We start from the raw sequence: 23,980 nt of genomic DNA, 5'->3' as shown, positions 1-23,980 counted from the left end.
TCCGATGCTTCAGACAAGAGTTCCTAAACGTCATCACTTGGAATATTTATTGTCTGAAAATTTACCCTAATTTTAAACCTAGTTGAATCAAACATGATAAATTGCTTAAAAATATGCTCCAGTTCAGGAATCACAAAATATCTCAATACTTTTTACTTGGTGTTATTTATTGTTTAGATTAATTAAGATTTGCCAGGGCCATTTCAGCCTGATCGATATAGCTTAATTTAACCTAAAGAGTATTCTTACATTGGCGGAAAAGTAGTTTCAGTCCATTTTTTATTGAACAAGTTCTAATGGTTATTGAAGTACCTATACAGAATCTAAGGCTAGGTTTTATAAGCCTTGGTTAAATTTGAAAGATTATTACGCACAATATTCGAGGAAAATCGTTCAATATACTCAAATGCAGTTTAACATAGCTGAAGATTTTATGCTATGAGATAACCGAACATTTATTTGAATACGTTTTTGTTGCTTGCATTAATTCAAGTGAATGTAATTCCAAAACGACGTGTAAAAAATGTGTGTAAAAGTGGATGACGGTCAACGATAACAAATATATAGATTAGGATTTCTCTCGCTTGGTTGGTTTAATTGCCATTAGTATCACGGGCCGACGGCGTTAAGAGATGGAGCAGTTTCCGTCCGGATTTGCATTGACATCACTTTCCAGAGCGGCGCCATGTTTCCAAGCAGGCCCATTTTCAACTTCGCCAATCCGGGATAAATCATCAACACTTTGGGCTTGGCGATCAGATACATCGTAATTGGGATTGATGAGGGCATTGGCCGACATGTGATCCCCCGAAGATTTTCTCAGGCTCGATAGCACTTGGCTTTGAATCAAACTTGATCCAGAATCGACTTTCGGAGGACTGTTGGTGGGAACAAAGGTGGGATCCAAATAGATCTGGAGGGTCTGGATCTGCGGTTGAATGGTCCGAAAGAAAGGCAGATATCCGTAACTGTAATAAGAGTAAGAGGTTGTCGTCAGGACTTTGCCTTAGCATGGACAACGGTACACTGGACATATTTGACGCCGTCAAATGTACCCCAATAGTGTAACGAAAAATTTGGAAACTATTGAACTGAACCTCCTGTCCAGAAATTGAAAGAATCTTAGCCAGTGATCACGATATCCTGTCCATAGCTTTCTTGAAGCTAAAGAAAACGCAATTTGTTATGACTAGTCTTGGTGGAGGTACGTCCATAATTTCCAGCGTTCTATGCGCTACACAAGCCACGCGGATTCACTTGCTATAGACATACAAAATTATAGGGATGAGCATGACAAATCTTACGCTGTAGCTCTAGAATGTTGTATTTAGAAGAATTCTCTCCACCCCTTTTTTCTATGGGTCAAATTTTCATTTGTCCAGGTTGAGGTTAAGCTAAACGGGTGATTCAACATGGACGAACAAAGAAATTTGACTTCCGGGAATTAAAAATTACGAGTGAGAAGAATTCGTGTAAAGTTCCAAAACATATTTGAAGTCAGTGGTTGTCAGAAACATCCAAACACTCCTTGACAGTGAATGAAAGGTGTTTTAACCAGTACTGAGCGAAAAAGAGCCATTTATTTCATAATCCTTGAATTCCAATGTCAATAGTCTTGAATTAAAAACAGTTCAATAAGTGAAACCTGGAGTCCAATGGCTGGAAATTATTAGTAATAGCCTCTTTGAAAGGATGAAGGGTAAAAACCGATCACCGTTTTAGACCCGTTTCTCAATGAGATCAAACCCTATCGAGGTATCCGTCAATTGGAAAGACCTCCAGTTAAATTGTGATCTCCATGGGCTTAGTGATGGAAATAACAGGAGGGTTACTACTCACCATTCTTTGGTGGACCAAGCTTTGATATCTCTCATCAGGTCTAGGATGGTCTTTGTCCAAATTTTGCTGATCTTTGAAGTGCGAATGGAGTTGATGATACGTATCAGCGCCATCACGTCCTTCAGGACCAAGGATAACAGGGCAGCCATGTCAAAGCAGCTGGCTTCCATCATAATTTGCAATAGATACCTGTTTAAAACAACAAAAAATCCATTTGAAAACTCGACCCTCTATCGTCATTCAGTTTTGTTCAGGTCGAAAACCCAATAAACAGTAAATATTACAAAACAGCATGATTAGCAAGTGGAAGTAATTTAGATGGTACGATTACAAGGTACAATTGATCAATACAAACCTCAGCTGGACTTCGGATTTTTCGGAGCCCTTTTCGGCATAAGCTTCGGATAAAGAAACTATTTCCGATTCCGTGGTTGAAGACGATGGGACGGAATGTAAACCGTTCAAAGCGTTTTTATCACGATCTGAAAGGGAAAAGAATCCAATCAATGGAGTTCGGAATTCGTCAATGCGATAAGCTGTGTCTTGTTACTTTTGTACGACGTTTCGGAAGAGGATCCATTTGAAATGTCCAAGGATCCGTTCTCGTCTTCCTTCCCGTTGTGACCGTTGATAGGTCCAACTGAATCGAAACCGGAATCGGCAGTCGACACATACGATGAGGTCCCATTTTCCTCCACTATTTCGGGATGGGAGCGAATCACAGAGCTATCTAATGACAAAGGTTGGCCTGGGAATTGCTGGGAGACAGGCACGCCTACAGAAATGCTTCTTTTCATAGATTTCATCACATTTTGAAGCAGAATGGGCAGAGGCCATGTGAAATCATGGTGAATCTGCTTCAGAGCTTGCACGTAATCAACAGGCGTTCCTCGGGGTTTCAAGCTCTCCTCTTTCAGCCAAGCCACCAAAGGGAAGCTCAAATGAGCAGCGAATGAAGCCAAGTCGTGAAGTCGATTCGAGGCGAACAGTCGATGGGCGTGATGATGGAGAACAGGGGTTATATGAAAGTCATTATCTTGGACGGATCCGTTAAGCTCTTTGAAAGCAGACGACGAGGACTTCCTCCGCCGTAATTCCTTCTTGGGATCAGGCACTGAAACGGACTCTGATCGCGAGAGGGATTTGGGATTTGTCACAGACGCGTTGGGACGACCTCTTGGCACCTGTAAATTGGACCGAATGGGTAGGCATACAGAGAGTGATTGCGTATAAATGAAGTTAAAACTTTATGGATAATAAAATGAATTGCCCAACGAACCCACCTGCAACGTGCCTAAAAGTAGAGAAATTTCCTCTTCCGGAGCAGACTTCTTAACTGGTAGCCCTTGACCGTGCAATCCCATGTGGTATTTATGGCGAGTTGCGTTGCTCGAATCTTCTAAATCACTGGGATCTAAAGAACATAATAGCATGTCAAAATGATTGTCACTTTCGGTTAGTTTCTTGAACTGATGGGGAGATTTTTCCTCACCTATCGTTTGGAGGAATCTGACGATTTCTTTTGCGAGCTCCCAATTGGACGCTTCTAAACATGAGTCCAAAAGTAAACGGGCATGATGTTGGGCTATCACAGGAACTTCCAGGTTTTGCAAGATCAGGAGGTAGGTCGTCGCTGTTTCCAAATCTTTCATTTCGAGGCACTCGGTGAACAAAGACTTGGGGCTTCCCACTACAGCAAACAAATGAGGCCAAAGCGCTACCTCCGTTTTTCGAGCACATCGACCTAAATAGAAGATGCGTAAAGCATGTCTCTGACAGCATCCATCGCTGCAGATTTGGCTCTTTAGAGGCACATTATAGTCTTACCGACAGTCCTGTGGAACACTGGAAACTCTTGGATAAACTCAACGATGGAAGGCAAAAGAGCGTCGGGAATTGGTTCAGTGGAAGTAGCCTCTTCCTCCAAAACTTCGTGCAAAAGAAGCTCAAGACTGTGCTGGAAGTAGGGCAGGTTCATGCATGTTCGAGCAATCTCCCAGGCGTGGTATCCTAGATTCCTCTTGATTAATTGCCTTAAGATGTGGTGAAGGAACAGCAAGCTCTATAACAGACAAAGATGAGAGATTATAACAACTACTAAAGGGAAAAAAACGTGCATTTGCTTCTTACAGTTCTCTCTAAAGTAGAATACGGCACGGACGAAGACATCATCTTCTTTGCGTGGATCATCAAAGAATCGCCTTCTGCCCCAAGAATGATGGCATCTTCAAACAAAATGGCTACAGGAAAAAAACAACCATCCAATTTTCAAAAGGGTCAATGCGACGGGCCTTCGGTTATACATAAATATATCGGCTACTCACCCAAGGGGTACAATTTATACATGGGAAAGTGGAGCATGATCCTTCGGGACATGAAATTATGGCCCTGTCGGCCATCTCTAGGAAACACTGGAAGCCACACTTTCATTCCTAACGAACCACAATATAACCAAAGAGACCCGGTCAAATGAGGCTTCTTCAAATTGGTGAGCCGAGGGAACCAAATGGTCTCACAATTCGAGGCCAATACTGTGGGCAGGCTCTGCGGAGAGAAATATGATGTCAAATTATTTCATTCATCAACCATTCGTTCTGTTTGGTCCCAAAGTTTATCTCTTTCATCGGTCTTACGGGCGAGTTTCCGTCCAAGGTGGCACTTGAGTTGTTGAGGTAGTCGGACTGAATCATAATCACCCGACCGCAAATGTTCAGTATCACACTGGTGTGTTCCAATTCCTTTGGTGGTTTGATCAGATCACGGGCACTGATCGATTGAGGCGATTCTCCTCGTCCCAAGGAATCTCGCGTGCTCGTTCGCGTGTTCTCCGACCTCAACTTCGTCAGAGCAATCAAAGTGACACAAGCTGGATGGAAAGTGAGACCGGGAACACCATTGGCGTCCAATGAAGCGATTTGCTGACATGTGAAGGTTGACTCCACCAATTGCAAGGTATATATCTTGACAAAGTTGTCCGCACAAAACACGATGAGCAAGTCATCCAGCGTGTTCAGCAGGAGAACTTGGGAATCCATCTTCATGATGGTAGCGAATTGGTTGTCCAGCTTCTGGTTTTTGGGATACGCTCGAACCTCATCTTGCAGCGCATTCAGATTGTAACAACCAACGATCACGAATTCGTCCCACCATAAGAGCCCGCCCGTCACAATGAAGTCTTTTTCTTGGGTCTCGTTCCCAAAGAGCCGCCACTTACGTTGAATCACGGAATAATGCGCAAATCCCGTTCTCCCAGCGATGGCCAACGAGGTGCAATCATCGTCCAAAGCCGTAAACTAAGGAGAGCAACAAGGCGCAATTAATTTCTGTACGCATTATCAGTTTTGAATAGCAGGATTGTTCTTGCTCCTCTTACTCGTATGGGCCAACTGCTCCCCATGTAAGCATAAGGAATCGAGATGATGGTCCAATATTTCCCACCAGTGCAGAGACTATTTCCAATCGCTTGGACTCCGGCGTTTAAATTGCTGAACTCGTGGGTGCGACCCAGATTTAAGTACAAACGATCTTCGCCTTGTAAGTAGATGTGCTCTTGTTTGCTCTAAAAAATGAAGAAGAATTTCAAATTGGATATCTTCCTAGCCGGATGCCAAGATCGAGTTCATCTCACCATGCCAGGGTTGACCGACATGGGGGATTTGACGAAGGGCAAAATGAGAACTCGATTGCCGATCACATTGTGTGAAGTGTGAGGTTCTTTGTCGTTGCCTTCAAATAAAGGTTGGGAATCGGACGAGTCTCGGGAGTCACTTTGTACTTGGTTGACCATCCACAACTGATACCCTTCGGCTGACCAGTCCTATAAATAGATTGATGCCATTAATTTACAATAGATCGGTTATTTTTGAGTTAAAAAGCAAGCACTCACGACGGATGATAAGCACAAGGGGTTTTGAAGAACTGGGTCTGTGACGCTGGGACCGTAATCCCAACACAATGAGCACATGATCATGGCCCCAAAGGTGGACCAAAGGGCGAATCCGCCGAATTTCCATGTCATAGCAATCACAGTTCCATCCGGAGTCCAACGAAGACACGTCACTGGTCCAGGACTTCCGGGATAATCGCGAGTTCGCAAAATCAGCTCATGGGATACGCAAAGACCGCCAGTCATCTCATCCGGAGAATACACAATGGCTTGCGAGCTGTAATGGAGCACATTAGATACCTTTGGACTTGTTTCAGGCGGAATCGGTGACTTACTTTTGACGCCCAAACGCGATGAGTTTATATTTATGATTCAATGCTGAGCAAGTGGCATCTTCAACTTGCGGTGCCCAAATTCCGGTGACCGACTAAAATAAAGAGGTACATATTTGAAAAGCATCATTTTTAACCCACAAACCATGTCATTGATCGACATACATTGGGGTCAAAGGCGCTCGTGGAGGCCACGAGAAAGGCGGCTTTACCATTCATGAGAATGATAGCGAATCCACCGAGAAGAGGTGAATAACTTATATGGGTGACGTAGGCACCCTTTTCCGATAAAGGCACGGCCTTCATGACCTGTTGGTCCACGCAGAAGGGGATGCGTTTTAAGTCAAGCGAATAATCTCGGATCTCCTCGCCTTCCCAAGAGTAGCGCAAGATCTTGCCGGATTGGGTGGCAATCATGAGCTCGTCGCGAATGGCTACAATGTCCGTGATGCCTTCCTCGATGACCACCTCAAAGGCCAACGAAAAAATCAAAGGCGGAATGAGCTCCTTCATGAATAGCTCATCACTTTGCCGGGCCAACGGACCCTGAGGATCAACCTGTTCGTACAGGGTCTTGACATCCGTGGGCACCACAATATGATAGATGATCAGATGGCCGAGGGTGGTCTAGAATCAAACGCAAAACTCAATCAAGACATGGCTCAAAACATTGGCATCATTAGAGCCCTCCCTATGGCGACTTACAGCCACGGCGATCATGGAAGAATCCGGTCGCCACTGCGTGATCTTGTTCTGGCCTAACTCGACCAACGACTCGGACGAACGGAAATGGCTGATGATGGGCACACAAGGCTGAAACCAAAATGACAATGAAGGCTCATTCGCTCACTTGATCGACCCTGGAAAAGGCCTCCTCAGCCGGACTCACCTTCACATACCAAATGTGAAGCGCATCCGATAAAAGAATGGCCGTCAGGATCTTGTCTCGATTGCACAGCACTTGCCGCACTTGACCCTCGGATCCATCGGATCCATCGGAAGTGGCACCGGAGGTGGAGGGTTCCTCCACATCAGATGGGGTATTCGATTGGGCCCCATCATCGGGTGGAGGCGGGGGTGACAATTTCAAGAGCTTGGGCCAACCAATCGGATAATACATGATGGCGGGTGGGGGTGGGGCTGGAGAGGGCCTTACCAACTAGCCGGCTTGCGGTTTGTATCGTTTCGTTGTCATCGTTTATTCTACGGCTCAAAGCAGGCGGGCAGGCGGGCAGGTAGGTAGGTAGGTAGGCAGGGGTTGAGAGTAAGAAAGAGGGGCTTGGAACTTGGGACGACTGGATGTAGGAGCGACACACACACACACACACACACACACGGAAGGCCCTTCAAATAAGTGAGCCAGACAGTCAGTCAGAGACCCAATGAGACAGGGAGCTAGCGAAAGGTGGATTGGATGTCGAGATGATCGGCTCATACAACACGCCAACAGACTTAGTTGATGTATGGAAACATGGTCAGTCACATTCACAAGTAAGTGTGGAACTCTCTATGGTGAGTGCCTGCGTCCGTGCGTCCGTGCGTGCATGCGTCGCTGCCTGCCAGGCTGTCTGCTCAGTTTGTGTGGATCTGTCAGTCAGTCTGTCGGTGCCTGTACGTAGTCTGTATATGTGGATTTCTCCGGATTCGCATTCAGGCTTCCCAACCGGGTGTCGCTCAAATAGGTCAGTAGCTTATGATATTACTCAAAACTCGGGAAATGATGGCTCAAAATGAGATTTTATCATGTGACAGGTAATCATTTTTTCTGCTACAAAATAGTTTGACATTTCTGTTCAAAGCGAAATAATGCCATAAAAGTCAAACCGATGAGAGAGAATGGGTTCAAATGGGGAGACTGATAAAGGCCACGACGGTCCTGAAATCAGCGTGACTAAATTTGAAACACCGAGAGCTGTCAAACTCAAAAGGCAAACAGGTCAAATGATCAAGTGGTGGAGTGGCTTATTTTTTAATAAAAAAACCCAGAACCTTTTAAAGGCATTTAAAGAACATCTGAATGTCATGTGGCACCTATGACAACAAATGACGGAACGGAATAACAGTCCGCCAGGCCAGCTACCATTTGAAAGACAGTCAAGTTTGGACAATCGTGAATCGGCATAATAATCCATTGGTCTTAGAATCAAAGGAGCGATTTCTTCTTTGTTATATATCGGCCCATTTCAAAATGACGAAGAATAGTGACACATTATGCATATTTGGAACTCATGACTTTAGCTGTCTACAACAAAATTTGTTTACCTTCTGAAGCTAGTGAGTGACGGGAGTAAGAGTGCTTACAACGTTGGAGCAATGTTTCTTTGTTAGTTGATGGAAAAGAGTAAAAATGCACGTCTCATCATTGAAGGAGAGTCCTTTTTTTCTAAATAATCTGTATTAACTATCTGTAAGAAAATTAGTAGCTTATAACTTTACCGTACCTAATTAGATACTTCATTTTCATTATCAATTTAAAGGACGTCATTGTATTCATAAAAAAGGCACATGAAATGGAATGTAAACTCTACAATGTTCGATGGTTTGAATTGTAAGGGGAAGCAGGATCTTTTGAGGGCAAAGTATTGAATAACAATGTTCTGAAATAGGGTTGGTTGGTTTTTCATCAATGGCTAATGATTTGGTTCCTTCGTGTTGTGACTAAATTTACAATGAAGTTTCAAAACGTTTTTCAAGTTTCTTTATCTTTGGTTCTGGCCTTAAGACTGCGCTTACTTGAATTTTCAGACATTGTTTGGACGGTAATCGCTCAGAGGGTCACTCGTCGCCTCTAGGGTATCGTTGGACCATTTGTGTCTCTTACGGAATACTTGTGGTTTAATGTCAAAGAAATCTTTGAGCAAGGAGAAATATTGTTAAAAACAGCCATGGAGGCCCTTAATTTCTTTACACCCTGTATGTATAAAAAACGTTTATGGGCGTTCAGCTCTACAGCTCCAACGTAAAAACTTTGCAGCACTCGGGCAGCGTAACAACGCAACCACTTATTCATTTATTGTAAGATTCATTTTCAATCATTTATGTCCTTGTGTGCGTCCAATGACTGTGCTAAACGTTATTCTCCACCGATTAATTGGCGGTGCTATTTTTTAAACTTGACTTAACCTAATTAAACCTAACCTAACCCAATCTAACCTAACACGATTTTAATAACCCTTAAAGTCTCTATCTAAACCCTATAACATTTTACCACAAATCTAAAACTGAGCACCGCCAACTAATCGATGGAGAATAACGTTTATCAATGACTGTACATAATAAGCCAGTGAGCCCTTCGTTCATGATATCCGGGGGTCAACTTGAAGTAATAACTTGAAGTAATCGACCATTCTTTTAGTTTCTAAACAAATTTTGAATTTCAGTATGCCCCCCCCCCCCCGACAAGAAACAAACGGTATTTCCATAACTATTTGGCATTGGCGGGCATTGTTAGCCAAAAAATGGCGTTATGAACGGTTGTTCTGTATTTGTGCAAGCCTATATAATTTTGCAATAAAAGAATTTTATAATTCAACGACCCATTGGAATATCGATTGGAAAAGAGTTATGCTTGGGAATTCGATGCCCGACACTGAATGAACAAAAAACGAGTTTTTAACGGTCACTATTACGGGTTTATTATTTCTTAATTTCATTAGTCAATGCGGGGAAGGTAGACAGACACCTTGCATTGAACTGAAAATCAAAAGCATCAAAATATACAGTAAGTGTGAGCCTTTTCTGGCGAAATTGACGGGCTTAAATTTCGCATGTTACCTTAAACATGGGTCTTGTATTTTCTTCTTCAAATTTGCTGTCGCGCAAGTCTTTAGTGTCATTGATTCGAGACACATATTCTAATGTTCAACGGGTTCTTGACATTTTACCCCTGCACACGATTCAGCCCCAAACTTGGTTTCGAAAATGGACATGATCTTGAGTTGTAGTTGAAAGAATACGGGGGCGACGAAAGTAGACTTGAGTTGTAGATCCATTTTCGCCAGTCAAGGTCAGCACTCAGCACTTCGAGTCCTCGATGTGTGTCATTGACGCATTCCCTCTATCTGTCTTGAGGCAACGAACGGACCAACCAATCGTCCTGTCCGACGGGTCGAAGAATAGACTACAACGCCCACAGGTCTAAGGAGATTTCCCTTGGTTAGACGCCTTGAAAGAAAACAAATGAGATGGACTACTATATGCACAATGCATATCGTGGAAGACCATTCATTCATTTCTGTTATATTTAGTCACAAAGATGGTCACATGTTGGAAGTCAAAAATGGCCAATTCTAGCTTGTTTGTCACACCATCAGTTAATACCACTCTAATTCTATCGTTTTTCATCGTCATTAATTAATATGAAGGGGCTGAAGATGCATTTAAACTAAGTTACAACGTATGAATATGCACGAAAGGCCATCAAATAAGTGTGGCAAAACTCTTGGCAGGGTGGTAAAATGGTAAAAGTGATCACATGACGAAGATTGCGGATGATTTTGTGTCCAATACGTAGAGTTTAAGGAGGGAATTCCAATTTTTATTCATTAATTAGTGACTAATGTCAGTAGTTATAAACTGCGAGTTTGTGGACGAATCAACCTTTTTAAAATTGTCTCCTAGTTTTGACCCCTGAATACTTTTAACCATGCAGGTTTCCTGATCAATTTGGTTGGTCTGGGTGCTTTATTTCAGGTATCTCTCAGAGTGAAGTGATGTCAGCCCAAAATGCAAATGTTTGTACATTTGCTCTTTTGCATGTAAAGTATTGGGATCCTTTTTGCATTTGCAGGAAAAGCTTGAGCGTATGCCGAATAAGGCAAGCAGGAACAATGTGATAATTACAGAGCTACTGTATTCGGACAAAAAGAATATTCGGACAATACAGTATTTAAAGAAGATGCAAATGTTATTTTATGTGAAATGTTAAAAAGATTGTGAATGTAAAGGTTTACACCTTTGAGCCCTCCAAAAATTCCCAAACGCGCCAAAACTTGCATCTCTTTGAATGAGACCACCGCAGGCGGCACGCGCAAGCGCTCTAAAGCTTAACAGTGTAGTTTTGGCTTCCCTAAATTAGGTACTAGAGTCAGACAGCCACGTCAAGGTACTACATGCTCTGCTTGGTGAGCATCTTTGCTGCGTTGATTTGTTACATTTTTTGAAAACATTTTAAGTCTCCTCCTTGTGCTCAAATTCTGCTTTCACTCTAATTTCAGCATCCAATTAGATCTTACCAAAATTGTATTTCTGTTGTGCAATGTCTTCCTTTATGAATCCATTATTCTGCACTAACAAAGTGAAGTCAGCGCCAATGACGCTTAATCTTAGGTTGTTTCTAAGAAGTTTTGTTAACTTGACATATTTGTGGTGTTAGAGGCAAAAAGTATGCTTTTAAATTCCTAGATGGGAAGGAAGAAAAAAAGAGCAAGAGAAATCACTAGAGTAAATCAGAAGCAAAATCTCAATTTTATTGACTATGAAAACAGTATGTTTAACAATATAGTCAAGGTTTTAACTGAAGCTAAACTTCAATCAAACAAACTTAAGATCCGAACGATAGAGTAAGAAAAATTTGCATTGTCTAATACTGATGATAACGAGTTTGGATAGGCAAAACTCTAAAGTATGAAGAATTTGGTTCTACATTAGCATGGGGAAATCATAGATCATGCAAACAATTTCAATATTATGTGAAGGATGAAAAGCTAATCTCGACTATAGGACAAGGTTGACTGAAGCAATGAGTGAACTGTGAGTCTCGTTGAACGAGACTTACTGTACGTACATAATGAAACTTAAAGGCTCGTTGAACGAGACTTACAAGTAACTGACTGATCATTCAATGGTGGCACACTCAGGCGCTTACTAGTGTTTTAAAAAGGTAAAATACCTTTTCAAATTGAATATTAAAATAGTAATTAATGATTTTTATCTCGGCGAGCAAAGCCAGAATAATAATAAAATGTGATGAAAATGAGAATTTGGTGATCTTCGCGAGTGAAGCGACCATTTTTACTCAGGCCCCCATCCATTAAAAAGGTTGATTTGTCCATGAACTCTCATTTTATAATTACTCATGGCAATCTATGTGAGTTATCTGATCGACAAAATCTAAACGATGATGAAAATAATCCAAAAAAAAAATCGATGTAATTTGCATGTTATGCATGTAACTGTTGGTAAGGAAAACATTCTGGTTTAGAGGCAAATTTTTATAAAATAAGGGCACCAACTGAGCAACAATGGCGAATTCAAAGCACTAAGAGAATCTTCGACCACTGCCAAGTGGAAGCATTTTTACCACCACCCCCTGAAACACACGTACCAAAAAAAGTCTTACATTCATGCAGAAACTCTGGGGGGCTAAAGATCTTGTCCAAATAGTTGGTTTTGGTTTCTCTGTTGGCGTACTCGATCAAATGCGCAAATGCGTGTCATCTTTAATAGCATCATCAATCTGAACCGCTCAATTACACTGTATCCCTGGAGAACTGATCTACTTACGTATCATCACGTCCTTCAAGCGATCGGACGTCAAACGGCGATAATGGTCGCAATTCAAGTGATTCCGTCAATTGACTAAATATTTGTCAGCGAAGGTCTTAACGTCGGTCAACATGCCCGCCAACCAACACACCGCTAAAACCATGCATGTCAATTAATCAATCATCAAGTCCATCCACCAAACCAAACGCGGACAACACGATGGAAAGGAAGGGATCGTCGCTGTTCGATAAACACTGCTAGCCCCTACGAGCACGTAGTACCTCTCTCGCTCCTCCACATCAAGTGTTCAATTACTACATATGAAGAAGGTCAATCCTGCTTAACAAGTGATCAATTTCGTCCACCTTCCCAACCATTCAGGCGTTCTATCCCTGGAGGCGACCGGTGGAAATAGAGCTGTTCTCAGCTCAAAGCATGGGAAGCATCATGATCATCATCAACGGCGTTTGCCGCTTACTACACATGTACGTATTATAGTAGTGTGCATCACCAGTGCGTAGTTTGACTCTGAGGAGCGTTTTCGGAGACCAGCCTCGTAAATCGCGGTCGCCGAGTCGTCAAAGTTGAAATCTCAATGTCAATGTCTTGAAGCCAGTTTGCGTTTACCTCGAAGAAACTCGTGTGGGGACAGACGAATTTCTTGACTTGGTGGGGATGGTGGCGGGTACTGCTATAGTGTATGTAGTAGACTCGGCAACCAATCGAGTGGCGCCCACCACCTCCTCATATGATACATTAGCACTGTGCAACTACCATTAAGTCTGGATAAGGGTCCCTCCATTCATTCGGTTCTCCCGGGGTTACCTTGACCAAAAGACCCGTTGAGGGTTCAGTTGCTTCTTGGTTGGACGACCGGTAACACCGCAACAAAAACTCCGCCGATTAGATTATCATGTCGAGGGTAAGAGAAATTCCTGGAACACGTGTGTGATTCGCAAAGCAATGTTGATTGCTCAATACCTAAAGCTGATATCCTGTGACTTTAGGTTGGAAGCTCATTATAGTATGACACATTTTTGTTTTGAGCTTTTTACAAATCATACACGCTTCTTTTTAGGTTTCACTTGTTTTTTTGCTTGTCGCCTTTGTGGTGTGCTGCTCAGCTCAAAATCTGCGCAAACCTCATCTTCGAAGACCCCTACCCCCTGTTGCATATGCCAAACCCAGACGATATTCGCCAGCAGTAAGACGACAAACCAGTCTTAACCCTTTCCGTTGGCTTTTCTCGAACAGGTTTGTACTGTTTATTGCTATAAAGATTAACCAATGATTTCGCAAAAATGGTGCTAATTTTTTTCAAGTTTCCTAACAGAATATTTTGGGTTGTCATAAAAGGCCTGTTACTGAAATCAGCCTAAAGGGCTACCTTTCCTTCGGTGCCTAAGATATTTTCTTGTTGGAAAAGAGCAATTAGAATGTAGCATCACAAATTTGGGCAAAAAAATAGATAAGCTAAAAGAGAACGCAATTGTGAAGGTTTAGAAATCATTGAAGGAGAAATATTTGGATCCTTCGACAAATCTTTTGATGACAAATCAAATCATCATCATCATCATGATAGTGTATGTACATGCATAGGTACAATATGACGGAAACTAAACCCCTTTTATCCTATAAATTTTACATTGTAACAAAAAATAATAAAAAGGTTGGCTGTAAAAGATATTGATATCACGAAAAGAAAAAAAAGAAGAAAATTTGAAGAATTTAATCAATTGGCAAACAAACGTTAAAGTGCACTTCATTCCTATCATATCAAGTTCTGCAACATCCATTAGAGGGTTACGTGATTAGTTTTTACGCTTGTTAGATTGAATCTCTTCAAATTCAGTAGAACATTGGTGGACTGTGACGACAAACGGTCAGATCAACACTTCCCATTGACACATTACACCGTCCACTCGCCTCATGTATCTTACACATGGACATCGGCCCAATTAACGTTCATAGTAGACGCATGCGTCAATGTCGAGACTTATCTGGATACGCATGCCTTTCTGATTGATTAGCACACACAGAGTTTCTCACATTCCCCGATTTTTTGCAGCACTCCGTTGCGTTCTCGCGGTCGTCCAGCGCAAAAACGACGCCCCGCTTTGTCGCCCCAAAAACGAGACTTCAAAGTCAAGGACTTGAAGAGCAAGAATACGAAACGGACGTTCAAGGCAGCCGAGGATATTCCCGGCTATGAGAGGTTCACCTTGAGCGAAGCCATCTTACCTGATAGTGACGACGACAATAACGAGGAGCAACAAGCTCAGAAGGTAAAGAAAGCGCTGGGCAATCATGCATTCATACATAGTACCGATTAGACCATCCTCGCCACCTTGGAATGAAGAGTGAGAGGAGCTCTGAAGTGCGAAAGACGACTGAGAAAGCACAGCATGACGGAGCATCTCAAGGTTATCAATTTGAAAGGAAAGAATATCAACGATGCTTCGCGGCAATGATAAATAACCGTAATAACCAGAACGAATGAAAAAAAAAAACCAACGATATCGGGAGAAGGATAGTAGTACTGTTTGTGGAATTGAAGGGTTTTGCACAACGATGAAAGGACTAATTGACGGTGGGAATTTATTGTGTTTCTTTCAGACCGACGACGAGGTCAAAGAAGAAAAGGAATCCTCTTGAATCAAATGGAATCATGGAATCGTGGCTATCTTGTCCAAAGAGCTTTATTGTTTATGAATCTTTAGGCTAATATAAAAACTAATTCAATTATAATCGTTATCAATCGTGATAAACTTAATAGCAGTTAATGATTGATTGGTTGGTTGGTTGGTTTGTTAGTTTCCTCAGTGCTTCTGATACCGGTGTTCGTATCAGTGCAGAGGTTTTTAGACGTAACCATAGAAGAACTCGAACTTGAAAGATTGAGAGAAATGCTGCATTTTTGAAGTTGAACTATGCGAACAGAGGCACAATGAACAATGAAGCTGGAGGAGCGTGACGCAAAAATGGAGTCATTGCTTCGTCGGTTCGCGTTTCTCCAAAGGATTGGTGAACACCCAATTCTCTCCAATGGGTTGGAACAATTTGGTCTCCCAGCTGGAACCCGACGCCTTTCGTTCTGCTGCCTCTTCCCGTTGACGTTGCTCCAGCTCATACTTGGCCGCCGTGGCCGCATCAATGTCATTCACTTTGAGGCCGTAGGTCACGGCTCGCCACAGACGCCGTGACTCGTAATCACCTTGCTCCATGACTTTTTTGCACCGCTTTTTGAAAATGGGCAATCGGGCCACATTGATGAACACTTCGTTCTTACCACTAGGCCATTTGGCTATCATCGCTCCGTTCCACTCACCTTCCACTCGCAGGATGGATTTTTTCGAATTAGGCGGCAACACCTCCGCCACAATCTAAGCCAACAGAAATTCAATTGAAATGACCATCATTGAATGGCCTATGACATGACATAACACCAACATTTGCATTTCTTAAAAAATCGTTTGCGGTTGAACTTGTATTATCAATGAAGAATTTTCAAACGAAAAGAAGAAATTTGATTTTGAACGAGAGAAAATAAAAGTCAAAATCATGACTGGCCAATCTCTTCTGGCCATCATCAATCAATACTAAAAATAAATGGCTTACTTACCTTGTTCACGTCGGAGCTGAAAAATTGTTTGCATTTGAATTCAATGTTGGCTGAATAACCCGTGGCTGGACAGATTAATGAGACTTTGCCACCCAATTCGATCCATGGAACGGTGAGAATACTACGACCATAACCACTCGGAAATGTGCAAATGTACTCTTCCTTGTGATCTAACAAGGTCAATTTGCCCTGTCCCACATTGTGAACGGCAACCTAAAAGATGGGTCACAAAAAGTCAAGATGCAAAAACAATTACAAATCGACCAAAGCAACACATCAAAGAGAAGTAGAGACAGATAAAGACACCGAGTTCCTACCGACATCCCGAGGAAGCTGGACTTGGTGTAGATGTGGGCATTCACAGTGATTCGTTTCTTCGGATGCTCGGCATAAAAAGCAGAGATGGGTGGATGATGTGAAACCTGTAGAGTCAAAACAGAAACTTTCGACATTACACGGACAAGAGTGACAATGGTGCTCCAGATATGCTTACTTGCTCGGCAACAAATGACAAGTCATTTTGACCCACCCATGGCAAAGGCCCGGTCTTCACCTTATCCCCTCGTTCAGTCTCGTGTAGATTCCAAAAACATCGGAATGTCTCACCCAGGATGGGGTTGTATGGCTTTTTGGCGACACTCGACTTCCGCCCCGCATGAAACGAGGACAAATACCACTTGAGAACGCGGATCATGCGATCTGCGGGCGAAGTTCCATCCGCAATTTCGGTGAACAGGTCGGGATGAGCAAAGAAGTCTGAATACATCTCCAAGAGGGAGCGTCGTTCCAAGATGAAAGTAGGCAGAACGATCTTCGTGAGGTCCATCCCGATTCGCACTTGGGAGAGAAGATGTGTGATCACGGAGCCGTGGCTTTTCATGTCCACGTCTTCCTTTAAACTGTCGTCCTCGTCGTACAAGGCATCATAATCGATGACATCCTTGAGCTCCAAACTGGGAGATCGGGCTAGGGGTGCACCGAATGGCTCGAGCTTGGCTTCGGTCCCGCCGCGAGCGAGCCCCATCTGAGCTTCACAATCCTTGAATTGCTCGTCCTCGGCGTCAAAGAAGTCTTCATCTTCATCTTCCGAGCTGGAGTAGGATGTGGCCGGGATAGCATTCGTCAACTCCGAGGGCTTGGAATGTTGGCTCTTTCGAGGTTTCAAGGCGGGTTCAAGGCACTCGGAGCCAATCTCGACATCATCGGTGGCATCGGGTGCCGTATTAGTACTATCATCCTCTTTCCCGTCCACGACCATCCCACTCTTATGATTACTACAAGCGACATCAGAGGTCTTCGACGAGATCAACGGACCCGACGGGAACACCTCAGACCCAGTTATGGTTTTGGGACTACCCGAAAGGGCCGTCTCCGGTAGACTTGCATTTTTGGCAATCTGCAAAAGCACAATAGCGTGCTTGGTGATCTCAGCCATCTCTCTGGCCTTGACCAGGATGTCCTCATACTTGGATCGGATTGTCGCATCTTCGGCGGCGTCATGTTTTGATTGGAGCTGATCAATTTCCTTGAGTAGCAGTTGCAAATAGCTATCGGTTTCACCTAACCTCTTCTCGAAGGCCGCCAAGGATATCTCGGACTTGGACACCATTCGGTATGACTTGAAATGCGATTGACTATGCCGTTTGATTGTATCTTCCAGGGCTTGGATCCACCTTTGGCGTTCTACTGAATTTGTGGCCTGAAACGAATACACAATACATGTATCAAAGTGTCTGTTACGAAATCCAGGATGGAGGAACTAAAGACTAAGCGTGTCTGAAGTGACTCACTCACCTGGAAATGAAACGTCTTCCCATCCACCGTGATTGTAAAGGTCGTGTCGTCTTCGTTATCGATTCCAAGAACGGCTCCTTGCAATCGGACACAGCCGCGTCTGACACCTCGCTGCATCTTTTCTCTACTCGTGGAATATGAGAAGAGGCCCTGCACTTGGTCCAGGACGAACCATCGGAATTGCCAGCCTTTCATGACATTGGTCCATTTTGACAGGATCCCTTCCTCCATGATGGGGCCAACTAGCTATGCCGTGGGTGTTACTCGGTTCAATCAATTATGACGCTTTCCAAGAGGAATGCCCACTCACGTCGGAAGAATGCGGTTCGGCGGAATGTTCGCGACCAGAGGGGACCAGAGGAGAGGTGGATAGTTAGTCGGATAGTCCAATAGTCAAACGGGGGGGGGGAGCAGATGACGGTCACCACGGAGTCGCTACCTCATTCCATCAGGTCATTAGTGCTTCTAAGAGAACATCACTTTTTGTTACATCTTCTAGTTATTCCTGGTCGTGGCTGTTCACGTACACATTAGTCAGTTTAATGCTGAACACATGCATGTATGTAGGCAGGCCAGTGGAGCCACTCTAGCACAAGAGAGCACGATCCAACCCACGACCAACGAGGAACTCACTGACTGACTGACTGACTGACTGACTGGCTCAGTGAGTGACGGGCCTGTTCTAGTAGTTCTCATCTGATTCTCATGTTGATGATGACAGTGGGTGGACGGACAGCATGCACTTAGTCACTTACCACTAAAACTGTAGCACAGAGAGTACAACCCAATTACGTTACGTCGTCGACGACGAAAACGACATGGATTGGCGGCTCATGGTGACCAACGGAAGGAAGGTCTGGTCCATTTTCGAGCATACATACAAGGGATCAAATGTATGAGGGTTTCAAGGTTCATATTCAAACTAAGAGAGCATTATAGAGGGTGCCAGATAAGGAAGAGATGGAATATGCTTTCAATCTGAATATCCGATTTATGTTTGGTAGTTTGGACGGTCAGATCATTTAGGTACGGGCAGTAGGGGGGGGTAGAATTTATTTCATGCGTTCACTCCATCTACAGTCTAAGCTAACCTAACGATCAAATGAGAAAATGGGAAGTGGACGCCCCGCCGCACCATCTGTGATTTTCAGGTTGATTGTACCAATGAAGTTCACGCACAAAACAACAAAAAATAACGTCTCAGAAACACGCATCCAGCACACCTCGTTGTACTTTTAAACGTGAGTACAATTAGAATCGAAATTGAAGACAAGCCAGCGATTAATACTGAGCAAAGCAACTATCGAAATATCCAGCGCGGAGCTCTTGGCAGCAAAATCAGACGTGTTGGGCGTATCACATTTCTAATCCTACAAGCCCGACACCTAATAGCCCTATTTAGGTCGAGTGTCATGGTTCATGAAACTCTCCCATTCATCATTGAGCCCAGCTAGGCAAGTTTGGACGTTGTACATAACGTAGATCTATAAGTCAACCAATATTATTACTGATGATGGGACTCTCGACTCTCGAGTTGAGAAAGCCCTCGAAGGTCGACACTTGTCGGGAGTAGACTAGCAGGGCGATGAGAAAATCGATAATCAACCCAACCCAACTTTGTCGACCAAACAAGCAGGATCCGGTGTCCAATTCGTCAATTCGTTTCATACCCTTGGGCAAGGTCCTCATTTCAAAATGTCTGCACACAGAGGGTAACTTTTGTGCCTCCGTCACATCGAGGGATGTTGAAAACTCAAGCTCATGTACTTTTTCTCATTGCAGGCGAACCGCCGATAGCTCCCAAATGAAGGGCATTTTTGGCTTCGATGATGCGGCATCAAGCGCTCGAGCTCAACCGGTGATTGAAGAGAAGGTTCAAGATATCCTGGCTGCCACACCTTTCACCGACTTGAGCAATGTGTCGGCGATTCTGGTCCAGGACGTCACTATTGTGAATGCCGATGGGGAAACCGAAGGTGATATCCTCGTGGAAGAGGGTCAAATCAAACAGGTTGGATCGGACATCGAAGCTCCGGAAGGCGTTCATATCATTGAAGCCAAAGGATGTCTTGCCTTTCCCGGAGGATTCCATTGGCAATCAAATGGTAACATGAACGTTGAGATTGTTGGACCACCCACTCAGGCGGGCTGCACTACCGTGGAATACTCGTTGATCGTTCAGAGGGCGGATGAAATGACTCAAGCCGTTCAGCAATGGAAGAATGACATGAACGATCAAGGATTCGGGCATGATTGCACTTTGCGAGTGATCCTCGCCACTTGGTCGGATGCAATGAAAGAGCCCATGACCAATGCGGCGAAGCAGGAAGGTATCAATTGTTTCGTCTTGGATATGAATGGATTGACGTGCTCCGAAGCGGACACTCACCTGCTAACCTTCTTGGAAACGTGCAAAGAGCTCGGAGTGGTGGCTAGTGTCAAACCGGGAAATACAGCTCTTAATCAGAACCCACTAGACGTCAATCACACCGAGGTTCAAGCCCGATGCTATCAGGAAAGCGCTGAAGCCGAGGCTACTTTTAGGGCCCTAAAATTTGCGGAATCTGTCAACGTTCCGCTTATTCTTCAGCTCTCGAGCTTTTCTTCCACTTAGGGGATTTTGAACCACTTATCGCCCGAGAATCGACGATTAATTTTGGCCCAGGTTGTCATGAGTGGCGATTGCGTGGAAGATTTGGAGCTCATAAGCAAGTTTTCCGACATCTGTTCCGTCGCTGTCCAAGAGAACAAGAAACCTATCGGGGACGGGACAACGGTTGGAAATTTTGTCGGACTCTGGCGCCTCTTTGACAACGGTCAAAGCATTTCCAGTCCCAAATTGGCGGCTTTGACGAGCACAAATATGGCCAAATTGAAGAATCTCTACCCACAAAAGGGTGCCATTCAACCTGGATCGGATGCGGACTTCCTTCTCATCGATCCTTCTTCCACAGATTTGCTGGTTCATGTCGTTTCAAAAGGAAAATTGTCCGTTCACGAGAGCCAAGCTTTACCGCCTTCCTTCATTGGATCTATCTTGGACACTCCCACGTATCCGCCGAGATATTACGATGTCGTTCAAGATCTGGAAAAGACTCGAGAAATTGAACGAGTGGGAGTAACTCGTGTGGATGAAATGGACGCTGTCAAAGCCTCCAACCCTCCATCTATCATGGGCACTCCCGAGCGAGTGGTTCAACACCCACGTAGACCCATGTCACACAACGTGGCATCAGTGCGAGAGGGCAGATATTCGAGACCCTTGAGCGCCCATGGGATCCGCAATCAGCAAGATTCGACCTTCTCTCTCTCATAATAACTCGATCGGATGGTCAAGATCAACATGATTGTCGCCCTGGCAAACCGATCTTGTTCGGAAACATGACTCCGCAATCGAACCATAACCATTCCAGCAGCTTTAAATTGAACAAAACAGTATTGCATGATTGGCAACACCAAAAATTGACGAATATCGCTCGTTTTTTGTTACACGCTTCACGCCCAGTCATCAAGGCTACATACAAGTATTTGACCCTCTCAGAGATTATTCATGAATCATACTTCGTAAATAGAACGCATCTAAGGAAGATCATTCTCTTAAGGGGAGAAACTTAAACTCATCAGAGACATCGAAAAATGGCATCATGATCGCCTTTGAAAAAAAGGCCGAAATATAGCACTCACCGGCTTTGAAATAAAGAGCCTGAATCGGGGTTCACACCCCTGATGAGATAGAAAAAATAGTCACGGGAGCGTCTGACTAGGGCTATCAATTTAAATTTTCAATGGTAATGGTAGTTCTAGTGGAATCTCCGGAACCTGTTTGTTAGCCTTAAAAAGTAACCCTGATTTTTCTCACGTCCAAGGACCCTTGCCTCTTTGCTCAACCCATGCCCACGAACTTCTGCAAATATGGACTGTGAACGAGACTCCCGTCAAATAAGCCTGCTCTTGATCATAGCAACTCTGGGCCACTTTTCGAATTAAACTAATAAAATAAAAATTGTAGATCTCCTCAATTAAAGGCAGGTCACATTTATACCATTTAATTGTAAATTGGTTCGTTTCAAACTTATGTTGTCAAAGGCTTATGCAACTGACCATGTATGATGAGGCCGAAAATCTGGATGTTTCCCGCCAAATTGGCCCGCTCTTGGTCATAGCAACTCTGAGCCGCTTTTCGCATTAAAATAAAAAAAAAATACGAAGCCTACATGTCTTCAATTAAAGGCAGGTCTTATGTATTTAACCAAGAGCAGGCCGAAAATTCGAATTTTATGTTGTGTTTAGAAAATAACTTTGAACATATCTCCTGGGGTTACTAGGTATAGTCGCAGACTTCTAGAGATGTTGATTGCAAATGGAAGCAAAAACTCCAAAACCATTCACTTTATTCCAAATAAGCACCTCATACAACCACAAGATTTGGTTGAATAGATGTTGTTGGGCAAATTTGAGCCCAAAACTATGCTTAGGGAACTCAGGAAATATGTCCAAAGTTATGTACTATCTTACATTCGAATTTTCGGCCTGCTCTTGGTCAGATACATAAGACCTGCCTTTAATAGAGAGGTGTAAAGATCTGGGATTTCATACTAGTGCGCCCTCTGGTCCCACCATCAAGTAAGTGTCACCACCCATTTACTGATGCCCAGATGTTAGCACCAATCTCTTTTTTTTGGATATTTTTTGTCACCTGCCATTTCATGAAAGTTTTAGCAAATGAATGTTAGACTGTAGTTCAAAGTAATTTCTAAAAAATGCCCACAATTTTGTTAATGCAGAGTTTGAAGCACTGAATGAGCTTCAACCATGGCAGTTCTTGCCGCAAGTGTGGCTCAGCCTTGCTGGCCCACATGGCTAAAACTTTACACGTCTCTATTGAGGACATCTACTCTTCTTATTTTATTACTTTATTCCAAAAAGTGGCTCACAGGTCCTGTGACAAAGAGCAGGGCAGTTTGGTGGGAAGCTTGTTCACAGTCAATATTTCTAGAAGTATTTGTCAAAGTTTTGGTCTCAAATTTGGCCAATTTTGTTCTATGAAGTACTGATGTGAAGCAAAAACCGACAGGGCAAGTAGTCCGGTGCTTAACGTGTCCAAGTAGGAACTTGCCCCAACTTGGGTTTGTACTACTGATGGGGATCAAACAAAAAATCACCGGAGGTTGCAACTAGGGCTACATTTTCAATGGCATACGGCATTACTAGCGGAATATCGAAAACTCGTTAGTTAATCACAAAAAGTAACCTGGAAGTTTCTTCGATCAACCCAGGGTCACCTTTTTGTTCAAGCCTAATATTCTACAATATGTTAGAAACGGCCAGTGCTCTGACTTTGCTAGCTTTCTGGCGATCCTGATTTTGAAAATTTGTTTGATACCATCACTAGTTTGTACACAGACACTTGAGGGGAAAATGGTGTGGCCACACTTACGTGAGAAGTTTTATACCAGGGCAAATGAAATCAACTTATATAGGAAAAGCAATAAAGTGCACCAACAGTGAGGCAGCAACGTGGCTTTGGTTTAATGCTTGGTTTGCTTCTGGCAATCTGACTGTAACTACGAACAAACAATCCCCATTTTGCGGTTTTCCTGAGCTAACTATCTGGGCTCGCTACGTTATGGTGCGTCTACACGAGAAACATTCTGTCACAAAGTTTGCCTAACAATTTCGGAAATGTTTGGTTTTTGACAAACAGTTCATCTCTGAGCCGTCTACACGTGAAACTGCCAGATCAAAACGGTTTGACAAATATTTTGGTTCACATTTCTAATCAGATGAACTTGCAAGTGATTGTATCATTTCTAATCAGATGAACTTGCAAGTGATTGTATCATTTCTCAATGGGTACGTCCTTCATTCAATATTTATGATATGCACGGTAAACAAGATGATTAGTATAATGAACATAGGGAAACTGAGGAATTAAATTTGAAAAAAAAACACCGATGGGCACTATCATGATGAGAATGTTTTGCTTTCCAAAAAGGTCCTTTATTTGGCCAATTTCAATCT

At 43.4% G+C, this 23,980-nt stretch overlaps 5 protein-coding genes across 8 annotated transcripts; 3 read left to right on the top strand and 2 right to left on the bottom strand.

The window, feature by feature from the left end:
- Window positions 1-429: 429 nt before the first annotated feature.
- Window positions 430-7,527, bottom strand: LOC131876900 (guanine nucleotide exchange factor subunit Rich-like). Its single transcript, XM_059222438.1, has 17 exons — window positions 6,947-7,527; window positions 6,763-6,870; window positions 6,223-6,684; window positions 6,061-6,152; window positions 5,726-6,002; window positions 5,468-5,656; window positions 5,213-5,398; window positions 4,473-5,132; window positions 4,164-4,383; window positions 3,970-4,079; window positions 3,667-3,901; window positions 3,332-3,583; window positions 3,123-3,253; window positions 2,390-3,023; window positions 2,195-2,321; window positions 1,840-2,028; window positions 430-968 (listed from the first exon to the last, which is right to left on the bottom strand). Exons 1-17 carry the CDS (start codon window positions 7,175-7,177, stop codon window positions 626-628), a joined length of 4,446 nt encoding a protein of 1,481 aa, XP_059078421.1. The 5' UTR covers window positions 7,178-7,527; the 3' UTR covers window positions 430-625.
- A 5,520-nt stretch (window positions 7,528-13,047) lies between these two features.
- On the top strand, window positions 13,048-15,512 carry LOC131876915 (uncharacterized). 2 transcript variants are annotated; one of them, XM_059222457.1, is made up of 4 exons: window positions 13,052-13,465; window positions 13,622-13,797; window positions 14,612-14,828; window positions 15,160-15,512. In XM_059222457.1, the coding sequence occupies exons 1-4, from the start codon at window positions 13,457-13,459 to the stop codon at window positions 15,196-15,198; spliced, it is 441 nt and encodes a 146-aa protein (XP_059078440.1). In that variant the 5' UTR covers window positions 13,052-13,456; the 3' UTR covers window positions 15,199-15,512. The 2 variants fall into 2 exon arrangements, with proteins under 2 accessions (XP_059078439.1, XP_059078440.1); XM_059222456.1 differs by lacking the exon at window positions 15,160-15,512 and having other exon boundaries at window positions 13,048-13,465; window positions 14,612-15,098.
- Window positions 15,227-18,310, bottom strand: LOC131876903 (oxysterol-binding protein-related protein 9-like; the record flags this gene model as incomplete). Its single annotated transcript, XM_059222440.1, is given in 5 exon segments — window positions 15,227-15,926; window positions 16,166-16,378; window positions 16,483-16,587; window positions 16,659-17,864; window positions 17,960-18,310. Coding segments are annotated over 5 exon segments (2,151 nt in total). The 3' UTR covers window positions 15,227-15,530.
- A 731-nt stretch (window positions 18,311-19,041) lies between these two features.
- Window positions 19,042-21,496, top strand: LOC131876910 (dihydropyrimidinase-like). 3 transcript variants are annotated; one of them, XM_059222451.1, is made up of 2 exons: window positions 19,042-19,200; window positions 19,742-21,496. In XM_059222451.1, exon 2 carries the CDS (start codon window positions 19,764-19,766, stop codon window positions 20,571-20,573), a length of 810 nt encoding a protein of 269 aa, XP_059078434.1. In that variant the 5' UTR covers window positions 19,042-19,200; window positions 19,742-19,763; the 3' UTR covers window positions 20,574-21,496. The 3 variants fall into 3 exon arrangements, with proteins under 3 accessions (XP_059078434.1, XP_059078432.1, XP_059078433.1); XM_059222449.1 differs by lacking the exon at window positions 19,042-19,200 and adding an exon at window positions 19,212-19,413; XM_059222450.1 differs by lacking the exon at window positions 19,042-19,200 and adding an exon at window positions 19,432-19,671.
- On the top strand, window positions 20,631-21,496 carry LOC131876914 (D-hydantoinase/dihydropyrimidinase-like). The gene has a single exon (XM_059222454.1). The coding sequence runs from the start codon at window positions 20,631-20,633 to the stop codon at window positions 21,273-21,275; it is 645 nt and encodes a 214-aa protein (XP_059078437.1). The 3' UTR covers window positions 21,276-21,496.
- Window positions 21,497-23,980: the final 2,484 nt, after the last annotated feature.

The sequence above is a fragment of the Tigriopus californicus genome, chromosome 2 (genome assembly GCF_007210705.1).
Source record: "Tigriopus californicus strain San Diego chromosome 2, Tcal_SD_v2.1, whole genome shotgun sequence".
Classification (NCBI taxonomy): domain Eukaryota; kingdom Metazoa; phylum Arthropoda; class Copepoda; order Harpacticoida; family Harpacticidae; genus Tigriopus; species Tigriopus californicus.
This window is presented reverse-complemented; position numbering and strand designations above follow the sequence as displayed.